Source organism: Zootoca vivipara, chromosome 2 (assembly GCF_963506605.1).
Source record: "Zootoca vivipara chromosome 2, rZooViv1.1, whole genome shotgun sequence".
Classification (NCBI taxonomy): Eukaryota; Metazoa; Chordata; class Lepidosauria; order Squamata; family Lacertidae; genus Zootoca; species Zootoca vivipara.
In genome coordinates, this window is record NC_083277.1 from 59,168,002 (window position 1) to 59,188,824 (window position 20,823).

A 20,823-nucleotide genomic window follows, 5' to 3' on the forward strand; every position below is an offset into this window, starting at 1 on the left:
CGCTGGAAATCACACCAGAATTCTTAAGAAACTCCAGAGTGCCCTGTGGAAGAGGCAGGAGAAATGGAAGCTTTGTTTTGCATTGGAGGACAAATTTTGGCATAGCACTAGAACATCTATCCTTGCTGCATATTTAAGGCAGCAGCCATCAGTGCAAGAAGCCAGTGGTGTCAATAGAAAGCTCACGGCAGAACCAGAAAGTACAGACCCAGGTTCCTTTTCTGTGTTATTCCAATCATCTTTCCCCACCCCGATCTGTGGCTGGGTTGAGCCAGAAATAACTGCAACCATTGCTCTTTGGGTTTTGCAGATTTGGAATATTTAACAGTCAGCATGTCAAAGCAAAACTGTATCCTGCATTCTAGCAACGTATAATAGTTTTCAAAGATTAAGCGTCTCCCTGCTTCATGTGCAGTCATACCTTCATCTGTGAATTTATGGTAGTATTATGGTTTAATGAATTGAACAAGTCCCTGAACAACAACAAACATCCTTTTTTGTTCAAATTTAGGTACTGCACACTTTGTTCTTCAGATGAATAATAAATCCAATATGTTTCTTTGGCAGTAAACTCCAAGCTACCTTTATTGCACATTACTAATAAGTGCTCAAGGGTTTGTGTGTGTGTGTGCACGCGCATTCATGTGTGTTTGTATTTGCAAAGTGCCACTGTTACTTATGCTGCAAGACACACACAGGCTGCAAATTTATATTCCGACAGGCAGAGGCAAACCTCTGAGAACAGATGGAGCAGAGTTCACCATAAAGGTTTAATCCTATCAAGATGATTCCTCTATGGCCATCTGGATTATCCAACACACAAATTCAGTGCCTGTTAAAAATACAACGTAGGCCAAGATTAACGTCACAGATTTTCCAGTAGACTTGTTCATGTTTGACTTTATGATTCCCAGGCTCTGGAAAATTGCATTAAATGATATCCTCTTTTTTTAGAAAAGAAATCAAAACAAGAATAAGAGCACAAGGATGTCGTGAATTTTTATTTGTAGAAACCAAATTACAGTCTGTTGATCCCCAACAATTCCCTTATATATTTTTAAGGGTTCCTTTAATTTGACTACTGTCTTCCTGTGGTGTCCAAAAAAGCAGAAATTATCTGCTTTTCAGTGATTTCAGTAGGAGAATTGATAAATGTTGTCACGGTATGAGAGCAAGTAGATTTCTTGATTACAACAAGCGTGGCAGTAAACTGAATTAATAATTAATTAATGATTCCTTATTTATACCATTTTATTTATTGGCCATTTTACACTTGTCTAACATTGGGAGTTCTAGCGTATAGACTTCCATTTCAGTTCTACCTGCAGTGCTGATGCAAAACCTCTGTGCAGCTGATGTAATTTCATTAGCATGATTTTGAAAATATGCCTAACACAACACGCAGTGTGGGGCGAGGGAGGAAGTGGGATAGTTTCATTTAAAATTAGGCCACATTCAATTTAGCCTGCGGTCTATTCACCATATTTATAACTGCGTAAACAATTTACTAACAAGCTTGAATTAGTACATTCATACTTTAAATAATTACAATCTGTTATCAATCATTACCATGAAATGAATAGAGTTACTGTAAATGAGGTCAAAACCTGAGGTTCTCAGGGTAGGGTAGGGTGGGACTGCAATTTCTTTTCAATGGAATAAGGCCCCATTTCCATCTTCCAGACTTGACCCGGCCAGACGTGTTTGTGAAGCTAGGAGAGGCAACAAGCAGGTATGGCAGAAGCAGTCAGGCATCTGGATAGACAATTTTCTATATCCCCATGGCTTTCCCTGTGCTTAGGGTTTTCTCTTCTTCCAGGGCTTCTCCCGGGTTTGGATTTTCAGTTGTTGTAGGAAGCTGTTGTGGCAGCTGCCTGCCTGCCTCAGTTCCACAAAGGGTTCTGGCTTGGGTCAAGTGACTTTTCATCTATGTAGCATCCCAGAAGAGTTTTAAATCCATTTAATATAGGGAAACGGGGTACATTTGGCCATCCAGATGCTGTTGAATTCAAAATCAAATCAGTCACAGATGGTCAGAGCCAGCGCCGTCTCAAGCCGGCCGGGTGCCGTGGCGCGGAGATTGCTCCGGTGCCCCCGCCCTGGTGGGTGGGCGCAGCGCGGCTTTGCCGTGCAGAGCCCTACTGCCAGCCCAGCGCCCTGCCGCCCCGTGCTACCGAGACTACCCCTAGAGCCGGGCCTGGTCAGAGCTTTAGTCCAACAACATCTGAACGAACAGGTTTCCTTATTCCTGATTTAAAATAAGTAGACTGGTTTTAAGTCGTTTTCAAAAATAGTGGTATGGCATCCCCCCCCCCCCCCAAATAGATTTTATTAAAGCATCCCACTTTGACCACTGAAGTAATGTGACCAAGTGCATGTTTCCATCACTAAGACTACACATGCTCAAAGAATTTGTGCACATTGTGCAGGTCAATAAATCCCATCCTGATGTCCATAAGGAGAGCCTGATGGGTCTTGCCAATAACCCATCTAGTCCAGCATCCTGTTGGACTAACAGTGGCCAACCAGATCACTCTGGTAAACCCACAAGGAGGATCTGGGCACCAGAGCACTTTCCTCTGGTGGTTTCTAGCACCTGGTATTCAGAAGCATTTCTGCCTCTGACGATGGGGGCAAATAGCTGCTGCAGCCTCTGTTTCATGGTCCAGGAAAGACCTCCTGCATTCTGGGTCCTGTCCAGACATTCTGGCAGATTCCACTGAGGCTTTTCTACAGTGAAACCAAGTGGTCTCTACATCTCTGATCCCAGTAATCATCTGTCTACAGACAAAGGCTTTGGATCCCCCATAGTGCTTAAGCACTCGCTGTCTTTGTCCCAGCTCAGTAAACAATTAAACAATTAAATTACAGACTTGCAGCAAAATGCTTTATTGGGTATTTAAGCTGTATTTCCTTTTGCTTCCTTGCCTCTCTTGCCTTCTCTTGCTTTTCTTCCTCCTTTTCACCAACAGTTCACAGTCCCCCTCTCATAACCTAGACCCCCTGTGAGGTTTTCTCCCTAGGTCTTGTCTTTATAACTAATGGTCATAATTTAAAACAGTAATTTAAGCATAATTACTAGCATAATAATAGGAAATCCATTAAAAGTTTTCCTCTTCTGCAGTGGTTCCATTGACTCTAGTAGAACTGGTAGGGAACAAGTAGCGCAGAGTTCGCCTTTTAATTGCTCTGCAGAATTATAGTCCATATTGGGCTATGTACACATTAGCAGCTGAAAGCGCAGTGAGTTCGTTTTTCCCTACTGCGTTTCCAGTCTCATCTGCATGTGGCTGTGCACACCAGAGGGAGTGGGGGTGGGAATGTCTTTGTCCAATGCACATTACCTATTTGGATTCCCCATGGCTGCAACTCGCCCTCCTCCCCTATTCCTGGAAGCTGCCATCTGTATGGGCACAACAGCTGTCTCAAATGGACACACCTCAAGTGAATGTGGCTTGCATTTTCAAATCAGATGGAAGCTGGTTTGAGGGGAAATGCATCAAACAGCAGTATTTCTGAAGAAGATATGGTTTCTCAAGAAGAGAAGTGGAGTATATATTAATGCCACATTAGTATTTAGATCAGTTAGGCTGTAATAAAGGTAAAGGGACCCCTGACCATTAGGTCCAGTCGTGACCGACTCTGGGGTTGCGCGCTCATCTCGCATTATTGGCCGAGGGAGATGGCGTATAGCTTCCAGGTCATGTGGCCAGCATGACAAAGCCGCTTCTGGCGAACCAGAGCAGCACACAGAAACGCCATTTACCTTCCCGCTATAGCGGTTCCTATTTATCTACTTGCATTTTGACATGCTTTCGAACTGCTAGGTTGGCAGGAGCTGGGACCAAGCAACGGGAGCTCACCCTGTCACAGGGATTCGAACCGCCGACCTTCTGATCAGCAAGCCCTAGGCTCAGTGGTTTAACCACAGCGCCACCTGGGTCCTGAGAGTAAATATAACCAATATATTTATTGGTAAATATAACCAATTTCAGTGGTACTTCTAAATACATGCATAGAACCAGTGTTGTTGTTTTTCTGCGGGTACTCGAGTACACAGCACCGAGTACTAGAAGAAAAGTACTAGTTAAAAGTGTGGCACTTACTGTACCATCTTCATGGTGAGTACTGGCACCATTTTTCCTTAGAAGAAAAGCACTTGCACAGGACTGTATTGTATATTAAGAGGCTAACCCAATGGAGAAATGCTAAGAGACATGTGTGCATTTAGGTGTATGTGTGTGAAGTGAGTGTATTCTGCAATCAAACCAAACAAAGGTTTGGGCATTCAATCTTTATATGCTCCCTGGGCTTCTCTAAGCTTACAGAGAGTATGCAAAGGTCTCTGCTTACATTTTAGTTCAGGCAGGTTGGGGAACTTCAGAAGCTCCTGCATTACACAAGCTGTTTTGCTTTCCAGTGTAATGAGTTTTCCTGATATGTGCCTCAGGGACAGGCTCCTGGGGGTCTTCAACTCAGTGAGGGCCTTTTCACAGTTCCTTTTAATGCTCTGGCTGTGTGGGGTGGAGTGGAAAGGACAAACTGTTGAAGAGGCACATGAAGGCATGCTGAAAAATGGAGGTGCTTTTCAACCACATATGAAAGTAAAAAAAAAAGAAGTAGTTTAAAATCCCATTTTGGCACACCTCTAGTAAAAACATGTTTCCACATTCCTGTAGAAATAGGGGTGTCCCATACTACATGTATACCAACTGTCAACTTTGTGGAAAATGCAGAAAGACCTCAATTATTTGAGGCTACTCATCAACGGGGTGAGCTACTGTTGCTTGGTCCCATCTCCTGCCAACCTAGCAGTTCGAAAGCACGTCAAAGTGCAAGTAGATAAATAGGTAACGCTCCAAGCGGGAAGGTAAACGGCGTTTCCGTGTGCTGCTCTGGTTTGCCAGAAGTGGCTTAGTCATGCTGGCCACATGACCTGGAAGCTGTACACCGGCTCCCTTGGCCAATAACCCCAGAGTCGGTCATGACTGGACCTAATGGTCAGGGGTCCCTTTACCATTACTCATTGAACTGTGGCTCTGCTCATGTAAGAGATTTCTGTGTGCACAACAGATCTCCCTCCCCTGACCCCTCAAAATCTGCCCCAGAAGGTTGGGGGGGGAGTCTTCTAGAGCAGACTTTTTTGTGGGTGGGTGGAGGAGAAGAAATGGAACTCTGCACTGATGTGTTGAATGCAACCCTTTGTGTTTGCTTTTTCTTTTTAAGAGGGAGAAGTAGACAACTTTCCCATTTTCAGAAGTCTAATAATTGGGGTTCCTTGGAGTATATATGTAACCAACTTTTAGCTGTGTGGGTGATAGGAAAGAATTCCATTTTGGAACCCTCAAAACGAGGGAAATTAAAGAATTGTGCTTCAAGGATGTGCCTCCTCTGAAGCCAGTCCCCTCTTCACATTCCTTTAAGGCAGAGATAGAAAGCTTGTGGCCCTCCAGATATAGGTGGACTTCTGTGTCCACCAGGAGGGGAACTGTAGCTCAGCAAGAATAAGAATACCAGATTCCCATCCCTGTTTGCCACAAAAGGATGATTTGTGATGGAACTGGATTAAGAGGAGAGCTGAACTCAAGCTCTTCCACAATCTGTGACTTCAGGGTGAAATGAATTTGAGCTTGCTGTCTCTTCTTTCCCCACCCCCAAAAATGTTTCAGAATTATTGAAGCGTCCTTTGCTAGACTAAGTGAAAGCAAGCAGCCAGCCAAACTCCCAGCCAGCCAGTTGGAAGTTCACCACCTGAACATAAGAAAATTCCTGCTGGATCAGGCCCATCTAGTGCACCATCTCTTGCAGGACATAAGGGCAGCAGCACACCACTGTTTGTCTGCAAGGACACATGGTCTCCAGCATCAATCAACAGCCAGTCCTACATTGTTACCATTTTAGGCTCCCATGGTATCTGCACATAGCATACCCTCTTCAAAATACAGCAAATGATACTCTGTGCCTCAGTAAGTGTCAAGCAAAAGCAGTGTAACGAAATCTCTGCCCTTGTTTCTTCTAGGCATAGTGACTGGCTGAAGACGAAAACAAAATCAATAAGTATTTATTTAAGCACTTAACTAGGGGATGACACAAAACAGTTTCACCCCTCGTGCTGTTTACAAATACAGAACTTAAAAAAAATATTACTTGGCAGTTAAATTGACGGTCATAAATGGACAAATAAAATTCTACAGTAAAGCCATATAATTTATTTCCACACTATTTAGGGGGGGGGGGAGTTACCGCTTTGAGGGACGTTTCTCTAAAATGTCATATTTCACATCTAAGCAGCATTCTACTTACTTGATTCATTAGGAGTGGGTTTTCAAATGAATATAATATAAGCCAGTGTTTCTCAACCTTTTTTGGGCCACGGCACACTTGTTCCGTCAAAAAAATCACGCGACACACCACCATTAAAAGACGGGGCAAATCCTGGGGGTTGGGAATGGGTGGGGGACTGAGGAATAGGGAGGATGAGGTTGGTGTACTTGCTGAGAGAGCCCTCGAGCACCGCCTCCGTCGTCCTGCCTGCCGCCAGCCCCCTGCTCCCTCCTGGGCTGGCCGCGGCTGAGCTGTGGCTGCTGCTGCTGCCGCCACCGCCGCCTCCCTGCTGGTGTAGCCGCCGCCGCCGCTGCTCCTTGGTGGCCCGAGAGCCCTCCCCGGCTGGCGGAGGAGGACGGCGAGGAGCCCGCCACGGTGGGGCGGCTGCTGCTGCGGCTGCTGCTGTTACTGCCGCCGCTGGACGGGGCTGCTGCTGCTCCAGAGTCCCCGCCGCCCTGCGCCGCTGCCTTCTCCATTGAGCGTGCGGGGAGAGCGCGAGGATGCGACCTCGGCCATGAAGCGCTGCCTCGCTCAGGGAGCGAGCGCGAGGAGATGACGGAGGAACACCCTTCGCGCCCTCGTGCCCTCCAGACTGACCCGGCCGGCTTCCTTTCCGGCGAGTCAGCGCTGCCTATTGGCGGCCGCAAATCGCCCTTCTCGTTGCCTCACGTTGCGGCACAGCAGCCACCGTCTCGCGGCACAGTAGTGTGCCGCGGAACAGTGGTTGAGAAACGCTGATATAAGCAATGACTGCAGTGGCAACTAGAAAATGAAGCTAAAGGTGACCTCAGTGGACCACCTGGGGGAAACACCCCACTATTATTGCTATTATGAGAGTTGAAAAGAACTGGCAACTTCAGTTCCCTCCGTTTTTATTTTTCCAATCTTAATTTCCATTCTCCACATTTTGCAGCGATTAATGATTGATTTCTTTTTCTCCCCCCCCCCCAGAAATCCACCAGCATTTTAGTACAAATTTCTCCCAATAAACACATTTTTATATGCCATTTTGACTAATGTACACACTTTTGCAAGTGATTTGCCCTAATATATGGATTTTTGTAAACATTGTTTTGTTGGAGAACTACATTGCTAAATTAGATAAGTATGAATTTAAAAGGATAACTTTGTTTTGATTCACATATTGTTTTGGAATGTGATAGACTCAAATTTAAATTTGATTTAAATTAAATTTGATTTAAATCAAATTTCTCCTCTAATCATAATGATGTATATATAAATCACAATTATTTTCAAGGAGAGTTACACATTGTGGGATATTTAGAGGAAGAATCCCAGGGCTACAACTAGGCAATACCAGGAGTCCTAGAAAGTTGCAGACAGTTAGGACATATACAGTGGTACCTCGGTTTAAGAACAGTACTGTTTATGAATGATTTGGTTTACAAACTCCACAAAACCAGAAGTAGCGTCCCGGTTTGAGAACTTTATGGAAGCTGAACAGTGGAAGGGCACTGGCGGTGGGAGACCTCATTAGGCAAAGCGTGCCTCAGTTTAAGAACGGTTTCAGTTTAAGAACGGACTTCTGGAATGGATTAAATTCGTAAACTGAGGTATCACTGTAGTATTAATCTTGATGGACCAATGACTTGATTTGATTTAAAGCAGCTTTGTTTTATGTATTTGTTTTGACCTCTCAAAGTGTTTAGTGTTTTGCTGAAAGTGCAACCCTCATGCTTATTTAGCATTACTGGAATATGCAGTCTTTTTGTTCCTGTGGGATGTGAGCTGTTGTTCTTGCACAGTGGACAGGAACCTAATTGCATGAACTTTATTTTGAAGAGATTCTGTGAGCGCAGTAGGAATGGATGGGCAACGATCTCTTGTAGGCAACAAGAGATAGTGTTTCTTATGTCTCTGGGAACATGACAGCACAATTCCTATGCAATGTTGTTAGCCACATATGCCAAATTGCACAACTTGATCTTCAAAACTGTGTGAGTGAGCCCTTGGCTCTACTGCCATAGCATCTAGCCACCCTTCTCAAGGATAATCACTGTAGACTCAATGCTATATTGACTATAGGCTGTGTTAAGCCCCGAAGCCCAGCAGAGAGCTTACCTGATAGTGAATTTCCATTTCCGTTGCTCTAAGGACTGTTTGATGTAGTCTGTTAATTGGTTTGCTTGCAGATCTTTGGACAATTATTTTCCCCTAGGACCATTCTAAATCCAGTCCAAATTTATTTAATCAGAATTGTTTGTCTCTCCCATAATTGTTGCTTTACATTTTAAAGATGTTGCTTCTTGGCGACGTCTTGCTTTCGTTCGTTGAACTGATTCTGTGCAGTTTGATTGCATTTGCCCTTTTCAGACGTTATCAAATGCATATATGCCCATAGCTCAATTTTGACGACGTCCATCGTTGCTGGAGCCTCCTCTTATGGAATATGGAAGCTTAGCCAGTGTTTCATGATGAATATTAGAGAAGACGGCTAGAGGTTGGGTCTTTCTTCCTGAGACCAGCACAGACTGTGTGTTAATCACAGCACAAATAGATTACAAGACCAACGGCAGGACCTTGCTGATAGCTGTACATGGCACTAATTCGCCTCAGTAAGCCTGAACTTCTGAGTTCAATTAACCCTTATTCTCAAGGCCCACCCATAAACTCCAAAGTAAGCACAGTTTCCCGCTCCCTGTGTGTATGTGTGTTTTATCAATGTAATGGATTGTTTCTCTTTGAGAGTGGAAGCCAGGCACATTGCTTATATGAATTATGGCTACTAATGAATGGGGGTGATGGGACAACTGCATGTTGGTGGGCATCTGCATCATTGTCCCTTCAATCTGGCAAATCAGAATCTTTGACTCTGCCACTAGCTTCTCAATTTATTTGTGTCATTAGATACCCTGGTGGCCTAGCAGGCGCTGCTGGAGGCTTCCCCAGTAAAACTGTTTGCCCACACAGAGCATTAGCGGTTAAATAAGTACAGAGCAGAAAAGGTTCCCCCCTCCCCATTATAATTATTTTTAGTATTCATTTTCCTCTGTCTGTACCATTGTGCTGAGGCAAATTGGAAATCTGGTAATTAGGCCCTGACTCTTAGTGTAGTATTAGAGTCCCAAGCCAAAGTTCAACACCCTGAAATGAAATTTAAACCAATTAATCAGTTAGATTTTTACCGCTTGTCCGTGTTTTCTCAGCAATTCCCACAGCACGTGGCCTTTGATCAATTCTCCTGCAAAAGCTAAAATGTGTGCCTGCTGCTAGCGAGATGGGGATGACATTAACATGGCACTCATAAAACAATCAGAGCAGTGAAGCCCTCAAACAGAACAGGGCATAGTAATATTTAATAAAAGCGAGCACATAATCTTCAGAATTAGCATTTTGTGCCTTGCAGTACCTTTGGGAGAAGAGCTTTTATTTGTGGAGTGATCATTATTATAACAAAGAACAGCTACCTAATAATTTCCACTTTAAGTCTGCAATATGCTATGAGCATTTCTGAACCATTATGCTAAACTGAGGCCCGGGTAATCATTTTATTGTCACCATTTGAAGGGAGGAAATTCCCCTCTACCTTTAGTGGCTGGAGAAATGAGAGAAAACCAAACCACAAACACAACACTGTAGTAACAACAACAACATCAACAACAACAACAACAACTTTTTTGTCTCTTCACATTATATGGTATGGAATGCTCTGTATTCAGAAGCATAGGGGAAACCTAGTCGGCGTTCTATAGGAAAAAGATCATGTTATTTGCTTTTGCTTCTGTTGATCTTTGTGTGTGACAAATAGTTCCACTCTTACAGATGCTATTTTACTTCTACTTTTACTTGGTTGATTTGTGAACTGTGAGTAACGGTGCAGTCCTAATTCCAGGCAGGCAGCAACAAGGTTTAGAACAGCTGTTGCAAAACTGCTGCATCTGGAGCCCCAACACTGTTGCCAGTGAGAGAGGGGGGTGTTAAAAGTCTGCCAATTCCAGGCTGGTGCAGCAAACAGAATGGATCAGCCCTACCCAACCCCTGCACACACACACACACACACACACACACACACACACACACACACACACCCTTCCACATCAGTGGAGTATCATTCCTGTTGAGATATGACAGGTTGAAGGCATTTTTGTTCCAACAGGCTTTCCCAGGTGGATAAATGGGTTTTGATTCCAAATGCTCACTTGCTAGGGTTTAAATCTTGTTTTCAACGTGTTAGTTGTTTTTGTGTTTTTTAATTATTTTATGTGTAGATTGCCTTGAGATGGGTGTTTAGAACAGGGGTCAGCAAACTTTTTCAGCAGGGGGCCGGTCCATTGTTCCTCAGACCTTGTGGGGGGCTGGACTATATTTTGAAAAATAAAATAAAAAGGAACGAATTCCTATGCCCCACAAATAACCCAGAGATACATTTTAAATAAAAGGACACATTCAACTCATGTAAAAACACGCTGATTCCTGGACCGTCTGTGGGCCAGATTTAGAAGGCGATTGAGCCGGATCCGGCCCCCGGGCATTAGTTTGCCTACCCATGGTTTAGAAGGTCAATAATAAATTAATGGTAGCAGCAGCAGCAATAACAAACAAACAAACAAACAAACAAACCCAGTGGATCCTTGGATAGTTCAGTTTTGTCCCTATCTTACCCCCTCCCCAAATACCCTGCTTTAAGAGTTTTTGCTGGCTACCACCAATGGAGATTCCGCCACTGGTAACTTTGGACTGTATAGGAGTTGTATAATAGGCCTTGTGGCACACAGCTCTGATTTCCAGAGCAGCTGGGTGCAGGGGCTGCCTTGGCTGCCCCCAGCACCTACTGACTGAGCCGCCTGCCTCATTCTGCCAAACGGTAGAACCAGCTCTGCTTAAGAGATTGCTATTGCATTTTTCTGTCAGTGTGAAAGTTTTGAGTTGCTCTGCACTGTCTAGGTTATTGGCTATTTGATTGGCTCCTATGATCTTGTTAAGCTGTTGCCTTATTTGTTCACTGCTCAAAGAACATTGTGTCGCAGAGCTGCCGATAAATAAAATGAATAAATAAATTTTGATGTGATGTGGACATGCTTCTGAGAAGAGAGAGTCCTCTAGGGTCTCCTCTAGATCAGCATTTCCCCAACTTGTGGTTCATGGCCCACAAGTGGGGTGGGTATCAAAAGCTTCTTCATTTTTGCTTGGATTTATCAAGTATCAGTTATAAAATAGACAAACATGCAGCTAAAATGCACAAAACCAATGGCCACCAAGGACCTAAGGGCCAAAAAAATGTGCAAATAAACTGGTAAGTCATCATACCAAGTAAATGTGGACCCATAGGTTGCATACGGAAGGGGTTATGAACCACTGCTCTAGATGGTGTGTAGAATCAGGATGCTTTGAGCTGCTATCCCAAGACCAATAACCATGTCAAAAATGGTAAGGTAAAGGGACCCCTGACCATTAGGTCTAGTCATGACCAACTCTGAGGTTCCGGCGCTCATCTCGCGTTATTGGCCGAGGGAGCCGGCGTACAGCTTCCAGGTCATGTGACCAGCATGACAAAGCCACTTCTGGTGAACCAGAGCAACGCATGGAAATGCCGTTTACCTTCCCGCTGTGGCGGTACCTATTTATCTACTTGCACTTTGACGTGCTTTCGAACTGCTACTAGGGTAAAATTAGACATGGTGTTAATTACAGTATCTGAATGCAGTCAATTTGCACATTGAATAGCAACTGCAAGAGGGCCCTCAGTGGGATTGTAGGTTTCCCTCTTGCTGTGCCCTCCACCCTGGCCTGTCCTCTCTGAAGTTGCAATATGCAAAAGAAGGAAAGCCTTCATTGGTTATGTGAGTAGCAGCTGGGAGGTCATTTTTGTTGGGGCCACTGCAAAGGTGAAGAGAAAAAGCTTAAAGTCTCCCTTAGACAGAGTCAAGAGTAAGACCCACAAATGCTTCAAAGAGTCCTTCAAAGAACAAAAACAGGACAATGAATCATCATAGCTGCCAAGTTATCCCTTTTTTTAAGGGATTTTCCCTTATGCTGAATAGGCTTCCTCACGAGAAAAGGGAAAACTTGGCAGCTATGTGAATCATAAAACTACCAAACAACTGGTTATAGATCCATTTTGACCATCAAGTCTTTTTCAAAGATGTCCCAGTTAACACCAAGCCCTTGGGAAATGTTTCCTAAATAATCTTCTGTGGACAATGTGTCGAAACAATTTCTCTTTTGCAACAGTGGCTGATAAGAAGTATTTTCGCTAAGCATTTTTCCTCTTGTTGGAAGGCTGTCCTCTACAAACACAGCTTTATGTTATTACATCACATATTATCCAACTTCACTGAGATGCAGATTAGATTTTATTTTATTACAAAGTATAGCTGCATGTCTAGTTTTGCCCTAAATGGCCATGTGAATTGGCTCATAGTTGGGATGCAAAAGAGGAGAGTTTGCCTGTCGTCATCCTGGTTTCCAAGAAACCCTGCAGCTTCTTCCAGTTTGAGACATCTGGGCTCCCTATTCTACTATTTTACTACGGAATTTGCTGACTGTTTTCCCAGTTCAATACCAAATATATAATTTTCATACCCATTGTTAAAAACCATGTCTTTTGTATCACATTTTGATTTCATTGATTTCTAGCTTCTTCCCGCCTCGGTTTATCTATTGCATTGTCTTATTGGTCAGCAGCAACCTTGTTAATAAGTGGCGCTGAGAGAGGGTGGGAAGGAGGCTTCTCTATTTTCATGCTGAATCTCCTCCCCCCCCCCCGCCATCAGTTGCCTGCTTGCATTGAAGATGGAAGGACACCGTTTTGTTTTGGATATGGGGAATAAAATTTCAGGGTGATACTTAAAATTGAAAACTATCCCAGAAGATACTAGCACACCATGGACTGAAGAGTGAATGGATAGATTATCTTGTTGATAATGCAGCCTGCCATGATAGCAGTTGGAGTTCTTCACTGTCAACAAAAAGATGGAGGCAACTGGAAGGTTTTATTCCTCCAGGGACAAGAAGTTGAAAGTAGGGTTGCCAGACTCAATAGAGGACAGGACTTCTGTGCCTTTAATTGGCCTGCTCTCTTTTGAGTCTGGAAACCTTAAAGAGAAAACAGCAGACCCTTTGCTTGGAAATTAAACAAAGGGTCTGCTGGTTTCTCTTTAAGGTTTCCAGACTCAAAAGAGAGCAGGGCAATTAAAGGCACAGAAGTCCTGTCCTCTATTGAGTCTGGCAACCCTAGTTGAAAGTGCTGAATTGGTGCTTTAGTAATGGGTTTAATGAGGGCTAATAAAAGGGGGGTGATGATGGCACTTGTGGGTCAGGAGAAGGCCTGGCTGTGCCTGGGATGGAGACTAATGGACATGCAATGGAGGTTAAGCCAGATCTCATCCTGAGATTTCATTTCTCCTGCAGATGTGAGAAGAGACTAAAATCTTGAAACTTCCAGTTTAAACCCTGGAACCTGTTGACCTTATTTTTACATCCATGCCTTCCCTTTTGTTAAAAAGGAAGGAAACAGTCAACACCCCCCCCCCTTTCCTACTGCTGCTAATCATCTCGTCAAGGAGAAAGGGAGAGAATGGCAGGTTTCATTGTGCTCATTGAACTATGGATTATTTGTAAATTTCTAGAAAATACCCCCCTCCCTCCAAGACATGTAGAATGTTGGTTAAAGTTTGCTTATGTGGTGGGGTGTGTGCATGTACCATCAGGAAGTATGTAATTGAGAAGCAATTTTAATTTTATTCATGCTCTGATTTAATCAGAGCATTTGATTCCTTGGAGGGCGTGGGACGATATTTTTAAACTACTTTTATTAGCTGTAAGCCCAGCACCATGAGTTGAGCTATTTTTTAAAAACAAGTGAGAAGCTTTCTGGAGTTTTTAATGCATGCATGGCTTTATGAGTGAAATGCAAGTCCAACACAGACATATCAAAGTTAGTTGAGTGTGTATGTAGCAATTCCTTGACTGTAGTGTTATAAGATTGCTTTCGTTAGCTCATTTTTTGAGGTGCAAAGCTTGATGCCGTGTAATGGATGGAAAGAGCTTCTTTCCGTTCTTCACTCCCCTTGTTGAGCAGGCAATAGGACCAGATTTCCCAGAAAGCAGACTAGGGACAAGGCAGACATTTTTAGAAACCTCAAAATCTTGTATGAAATCTTAGCCAAAGCAATAATCTTAATACGTAAATAGAAACAACAGTAGCACTCGTACAGTATACAATCATACCTCATGTTACGTCCACTGCGGGTTATGTCTTTTCAGGATACAGACGCACTGAACCCGGAAGTCCCAGAACGAGTTACTTCCGGGTTCTGCACGCGCGCATGCACATAAGCACTAAATCGCGCTTTGCGCATGCACAGAAGCGCTGAATTGTGTCACGTGTGTGTGCAGACGCGGCGCTTCAGGATGCGGCCTTTTCATGTTGCGAACGGGCCTCCAGAACGGATCCCGTTCGCAACCAGAGGTACCACTGTACACCTAAGGTCCTCCTATACTTTAGCACAGGGGTTCCCAACAAAATTTTCTCAAGGACCCCTCATCGAGCCGCTACTGTGACAAGGACCCCCATTAATTCCTAATCCTAAAATTAAAAAGTGAGAGCCAAATTAAGAGTCTTTTTATATTTTATATTTATATGTTTTTTTACAGTTACAACAGAGTACTCCATCAGTATACAATTAGGTTTAATTTTCAGTTCTTAATGAGATGAGTTAAATCTGTCCTTTGAGTCCATTATTTCTGAAATATTAGGTTCCAAACTTGAAACTTTCACTCTGAAATCCGACCGCATGTCGAGCCGATTCCTATATTTGTTTTTCATGAAACACATGGAAGAAAATGCTTGCTTTGTTTACAAACACTACTGTTTTGCAAAGAGGCAGCGCGCGCCAGGGAGGAGGGAGGGGAATGGAGAAGACGGGGTACCTGCGCAGTAGCGCACAAATGAAGCCGATGCGCGCAAAGCATCTTGGGGAGGTGAGCGTTAGTAGAATGCGCGCACTGCCTCTTTGCAAAACAGTAGTGTTTGTAAAGCGCCACCTAACGGCATACAGCAGAACTACTGCCTCTATCTAATTCTAGTTTTGCGCTAGACTCTGCTCATGCAGGAAGCGGCCAAAACAAAAATCTGTTATCATACGAAATATATTTAATATATTTTTTATTCTAATAGCATCTTGCGGACCCCTCTGGCATAGCTCGCGGACCCCTGGGGGTCCCCGGACCACCTGTTGGGAACCACTGCTTTAGCAGATGGCATTATTGGAAAAAATGTTTTTCACTGTTTGAAACACAGGCTTTTTAGCTACCTTGTCATGCTACCAAACTGTACAAATTCGAATTCTGAATATATTTCATGCTGCTCCCCAAAATATTGATGGAGAACTGCAAATGACTTTCAACCAGTTGCCTCTGTTGCTGGACAATGCAGAAGCTTAGATGGTGAACACAGTTAAACACATCCAAGCCAAATTTGAGTGTGCTCAAGTAATTGAAATCAAAGTGATTCCACACACATAGTTCTATTACTCTCCCCCCCCATGTATATTACAAAGTGTGTCAAATCTGTCTTCTAGACAGTCCTGTGTAGTGGATCTGTATTATTCAATTTTTCTAGCAAGGGACTTTGGCTGGAAGGGATAAACTTGCTCAAGGCTACCCAAGATGGTCTGGATTTGAATCCAGGACCCTCTGGCATGTTTCTCTTGAGAGCATTTTTCTTTGGATAAAATTCATACATGCCATGTTAATTATGCACACATCAAACTACGGGTGAGGTAAATTTTTGAGAATCTTCCTATTCCTGTTGAAATTTTCATATTGGAAAAGATAAACTCTTCCTTTAAACTGCTTGGAAAATTAGTCAGAAATCAAAAGCATTTCTTCTGGTTCTTGTGTGACTCCTGGTGCTAACTGGTGCTCAGAATGTGCCAGGTAAAAGCTTCAAAGGGCTGGTGTTTGGAGAGATGTTCAGGCAGTTGGTGCACAAGAACCACTGAGGGAAGCGTCTGAGCCTCAGAAACAAGGGTGGTTTTCTCCACCCTGATCTGATGTGTAAGGATTGGGAAGCTCCACTACTGCCTTACAATGGCCAGGGAAAGCTTCCAAGGAGGATCCAATATGATCACATCTTACGCACAGTTAGCTTGTGCGATTTCAACCGTCTGCCATTCAAAGCTGGCTAGTTGACCTTGCACAAATTCATTACATGCAAGGCAGAGAGTTTTAATACTCCCTTTGCACCAGGTTTTTACATACAAATTCAGGAATTTCATAGAACAATATTTGCCAAACTGATGGCTTTGGAGTACAAATCCCATCAGCCCCAGCCAGCACAGCCATACTGGCTGGATCTGATTGGAGTTGTAGTCCAAAACTTCCAGATGGTACCAAGTTGAGGAAGCACAGCATAGATGCACAGAAAAGGTGAGTGGGAATAGAAAGTGTCCTTTCTTGCTTGCATTACACAAAAAAGTGTGTCTGCAAAGTCCCCTTGAAATAAATTTACACAATTATACCCACCCCCAATATTTTCTTATTATTTTCTTATTCTGAGGTTAATGCATGAGGTGAAGGGTTTGATAATTAGGAATGTGCCAGGTTTTCACAGCCTTCAGTCTTCACTTTGTAATAGGGACTTCCAACCCGGCAAATACTTCTGTCAACTCAATTCAATAGACAAATTGTTCAAAATCCTTTTTAAAAAAAGGCTATTTCACACAGGAGTTGTATAGTTCTAAATCCACCTCAAAAGGATCAAACCCACGAATCTTTTCTGAGTCTTGGAGCATCAAAACTGTGCAGTCACTGAGTTAGCCCACCACCAAAGGACCAAGTCTTGTGAATCTCCCGCAATTTGGGATTCAAGGAAAGCAATGGAATCTGCTCAGTCAGTGAACAAGATTAAAAAGGCCAAACTGAGGGAAAATCTCTAAATTGTCAGTAGCCTCTGGGCCCATCTCTCTTTTGATGCATTCTTTCAAGCCTTTTTGCAAGCCCTTTACAAAAGTGATGGTCGGTTGCCCACTCCCCGCCTCCATCTGTGGACCCACCCACAACCTCATAGCTTGGTACAAAAAATTATAGAGGACATATCATGGGAGGCTGGTCCTGCTAGTCAGTTTGACCATTGGAGGAAGGATTGGGCAAGTCTATTGTGCTAAGGCTAGAAAACTTAGGTGGAATTTGCAATGGACTCTTGTGCCCATTAAAAAAATTCTCCCTATAGAATTACTTCCCTTAAAAGATCGATCAACTACATACAACTATGGACTCACAGGGCATGCTGTTTTTATAACAATGGGGCGAAATACAGGCATAGGTAACCTATGATAAGTGTAGCGCTGCTGCTTTCTTTCATGGTATTAAAATAATGGAACATTTTAAAGCATCTAATTCTTTCACAAATGTGAATTTTGCAGATGACTACTAATACATGACACCATATTGGTTGTGCAATATCATGCTAACAAAATTCAATAATGATTTTATAAAATGTATTAATTGGATAAAATGGTTCCATGACACAAGGAACACTCTAGACACAGTAAGTTCCTCAAATAAAATTTGAGCTTTGTTATAATGGAACTCAAAGACAGCCCAAGATCATGTTTTGTAGAGACCTGAATTCAGTGTTACAAAAATGTGCTCTATTCTCTAGTCAGGCTTCAGCCAGCAATGCTGCTATTTTCTTTATATGGCCTGCCAAACACGATTATCTTCTCAAGAGAAACAATGGAAACAAAATAAAATTTTAATGGCAAACATTCCCTTTTCAAAGATCTGGTTTGGGATCTCTCACACACAAAGTAGAGAGATCTCTCTCTCTAGAACCTGCATCATAGTATAGGAGAAAGAAAATCAAAGCTTTTCCTCCCCTTCCCCCTTCTCAAGTCTTCTATCATTAAAATCTTGTTCTAACAGCCGAATACTTCTTTTTCATGTGTGTTGGAAAGCAGCTACACCATGTATCAAAGCCATCAGTCCAAGTGAAGGATGGACTACAGGAGGTGCCACTGTCATCATCATAGGAGACAATTTCTTTGATGGGTTACAGGTCATATTCGGCACCATGCTGGTCTGGAGTGAGGTAGGTGTTGTCTGCACATTAATATCCAGTAACTTTGTGTAGTTTATAGCCAGCTTTCTTTCTTTTAGCCCCTGTTCTATTGCAGTAACAATGAGAAAGATTTTCTTATTCCTCCCATTTTATATAAAAGCACTGGAGCAACCCTTGGCACAAATAGAGTGCCACTGTCCTTGTTTAAATTAACGGTTCTAGTCAGTCTATTGACATTCTAAAATATAATAATCTATGTCACAGTTCCTCCCTCCCCCCCCCCAAAATAAAATAAAACCACTGGTAGTCTCAGTTACCTTAATTTGCCTCAATGTGAATAAAATCATCCAGCCCTTAATTATAATTCTTACTTTTTTTAACCAGGCACTAGTTTGCACAACATGTTATGGCAAACCATGGTTTAGTGTGAACGTGCAAGTATGTAGGCCCCAAGAGAGGAACTCAAAACTGTTTTGCTGCTCCCTGGTCATTCCTCTGTTGCATTGTGCTATGCTAGGCCATAGCTTGATTTTGTGTGTCATTTGAACCCTGGCTTATGGTTTAGCATTCTCCAGACTAGCCATGAACTATAGCCAAAGTTGGTCCTATGATTTATTGCTTGTTTTTTGTCCAAGAGAACCGAACCATATTCCAGATGACTTATTAAGCCATCCAAATGACTTATTAAACTATGGCTAAGCTCAACGCAGCAGCTGAGAAACTGGGGAGGAGCAAAGTAGTTGTGACCTCCTCTTCAAGATCCTGTATGTTTGTGCTAAAACAGGGGTAGGCAACCTAAAGCCCGGGTACCAGATGCGGCCCAATTGCCTTCTCAATCCGGCCCACAGACGGTCCGGGAATCAGCGTGTTTTTACATGAGTAGACTGTGTGCTTTTATTTAAAATGCATCTCTGGGTTATTTGTGGGGCATAGGAATTCATTCATCCCCCCCCTTTAAAAAAAAAATAGTCCAGACGGTGGACCAGCCCACAGCTGAAAACGGTTACTGACCCCTGTGCTAAAATAAGGTTGGCTTAGCATGGTGTGTGAATGAGGCCACTAACTTTATATTCTTTGTGCTGCAATATCCATATCTTAGTTAATAATTTTCTCCACTCATTTGTTGACATTTTCCTTCCTTTTCCATTTCCCATCAATTTATGCCCTTTTTATCAACTGGTGTAAATATGTGGCCATGTCAGTGGTGACACAGCTGTTGAAATTACTTAATCCAATAGCAGTTGTTGGACTATAATGGGACTACTTCACAAAAAGTGATTTGAAAATGGCAGCTTTAGAGGCAATTGAAATGTGTAGGTGTTCATGTGATATAATAGATCACTTGTTTGAGTGCCTCTTATGTCAAGATCTTCCACATCTAGAGAACTAATAAGGAAAAGGCTTCCAATCTACAATCATCTCTGATATGGGAGATCTTCATGTGCCAACAAATTATTAGAAGAACATTCCCAACATACACAAACATATTGAGACTTGCAAAAAATTGTCAAGCTTCAAACGGCAAGAGAGTGTAGCGAAGCTGTTCTAGGAATGAGGAGGATCCAGTTTGGATTTAAAGGAGAACATAACTAATTAGCATTTTTTATTAAAAAAAACCAATCTGAAAATCAAAACAACCATCTTTCAAAATTCACACTTCTTTGAATTTTGCGATGCTGTTCTTCAGCCAAGTGATGTATAAAAAATGTATACACTGGGAAGAGTGTGCATTAAAATGCATTTGTCACTTAAGATAACATAAAAAATGCATTATTTGGGGGGACATTGCTTTGCTGAAATGTGTATCTATTGCAAAACTGCACACAAATGTGAATATTAGGAAAAATTCACTAAAATGCGGAGGAATGCTCATGATGCTTTTAAAAAAATATATGCAAAATGATGTGGAAATGTGGAGTACTGGATTTAAGAGTGGAAAAGTAAGAAAGTGAAAGTGAAATTGATGGATTCACCCATTTGCTGTGACAAAGGAGAATTCGGTGTGAATGGAGAAACTATGCCAAGATGAGAAGGCTTAATAACTACTACTACTACTACTACTACTACTTTATTTAAACCCTGTCCATCTGCCTGGGTTTCCCCAGACACTCTGGGTGGCTTCCAGCATATATAAAATCACAATAAAACGTATGACATGCACTTAGGGGAGAAGCGATACCTCTGTGGTAGAGCATATCCTTTGCATGAAAAGCATCCTAGGTTAATTCCCCAGAATCTCCTGTTAATAAGTGTCTCAAATATTAGTGCAGGAAATTATTTATGCTTAAGACATTGGGTGCCACTTCCAGTCACAGTAGATAGCACTGGGCTAGACGATGCAACTCAGTATATAAGGCCTCTTATATTCATATGTCCCATTCTGAAGTGGTATCATTCCAAGTGATGATTGCAATATGTGAGTGCCTGTATGTTTGAGCTGGCTCTCAAATGAATAATCATTTGATCATATGTTA

General features: G+C 42.7%; 1 protein-coding gene across 8 annotated transcripts in view; it reads left to right on the forward strand.

Annotated features, from left to right (window-relative positions):
* Positions 1-20,823, forward strand: part of EBF1 (EBF transcription factor 1) — a 374,130-nt gene that overhangs the window by 272,180 nt on the left and 81,127 nt on the right. For 4 of the 8 annotated variants that reach the window (XM_035105765.2, XM_035105769.2, XM_035105767.2 and 1 more), the window contains exon 9: positions 18,246-18,379. In XM_035105765.2, coding sequence (XP_034961656.1) covers positions 18,246-18,379 — 134 coding nt within the window. The remainder of the gene's footprint in view (positions 1-18,245; positions 18,380-20,823) is intronic. The other 4 variants (XM_035105766.2, XM_035105770.2, XM_035105768.2 and 1 more) reach the window with 1 other exon arrangement.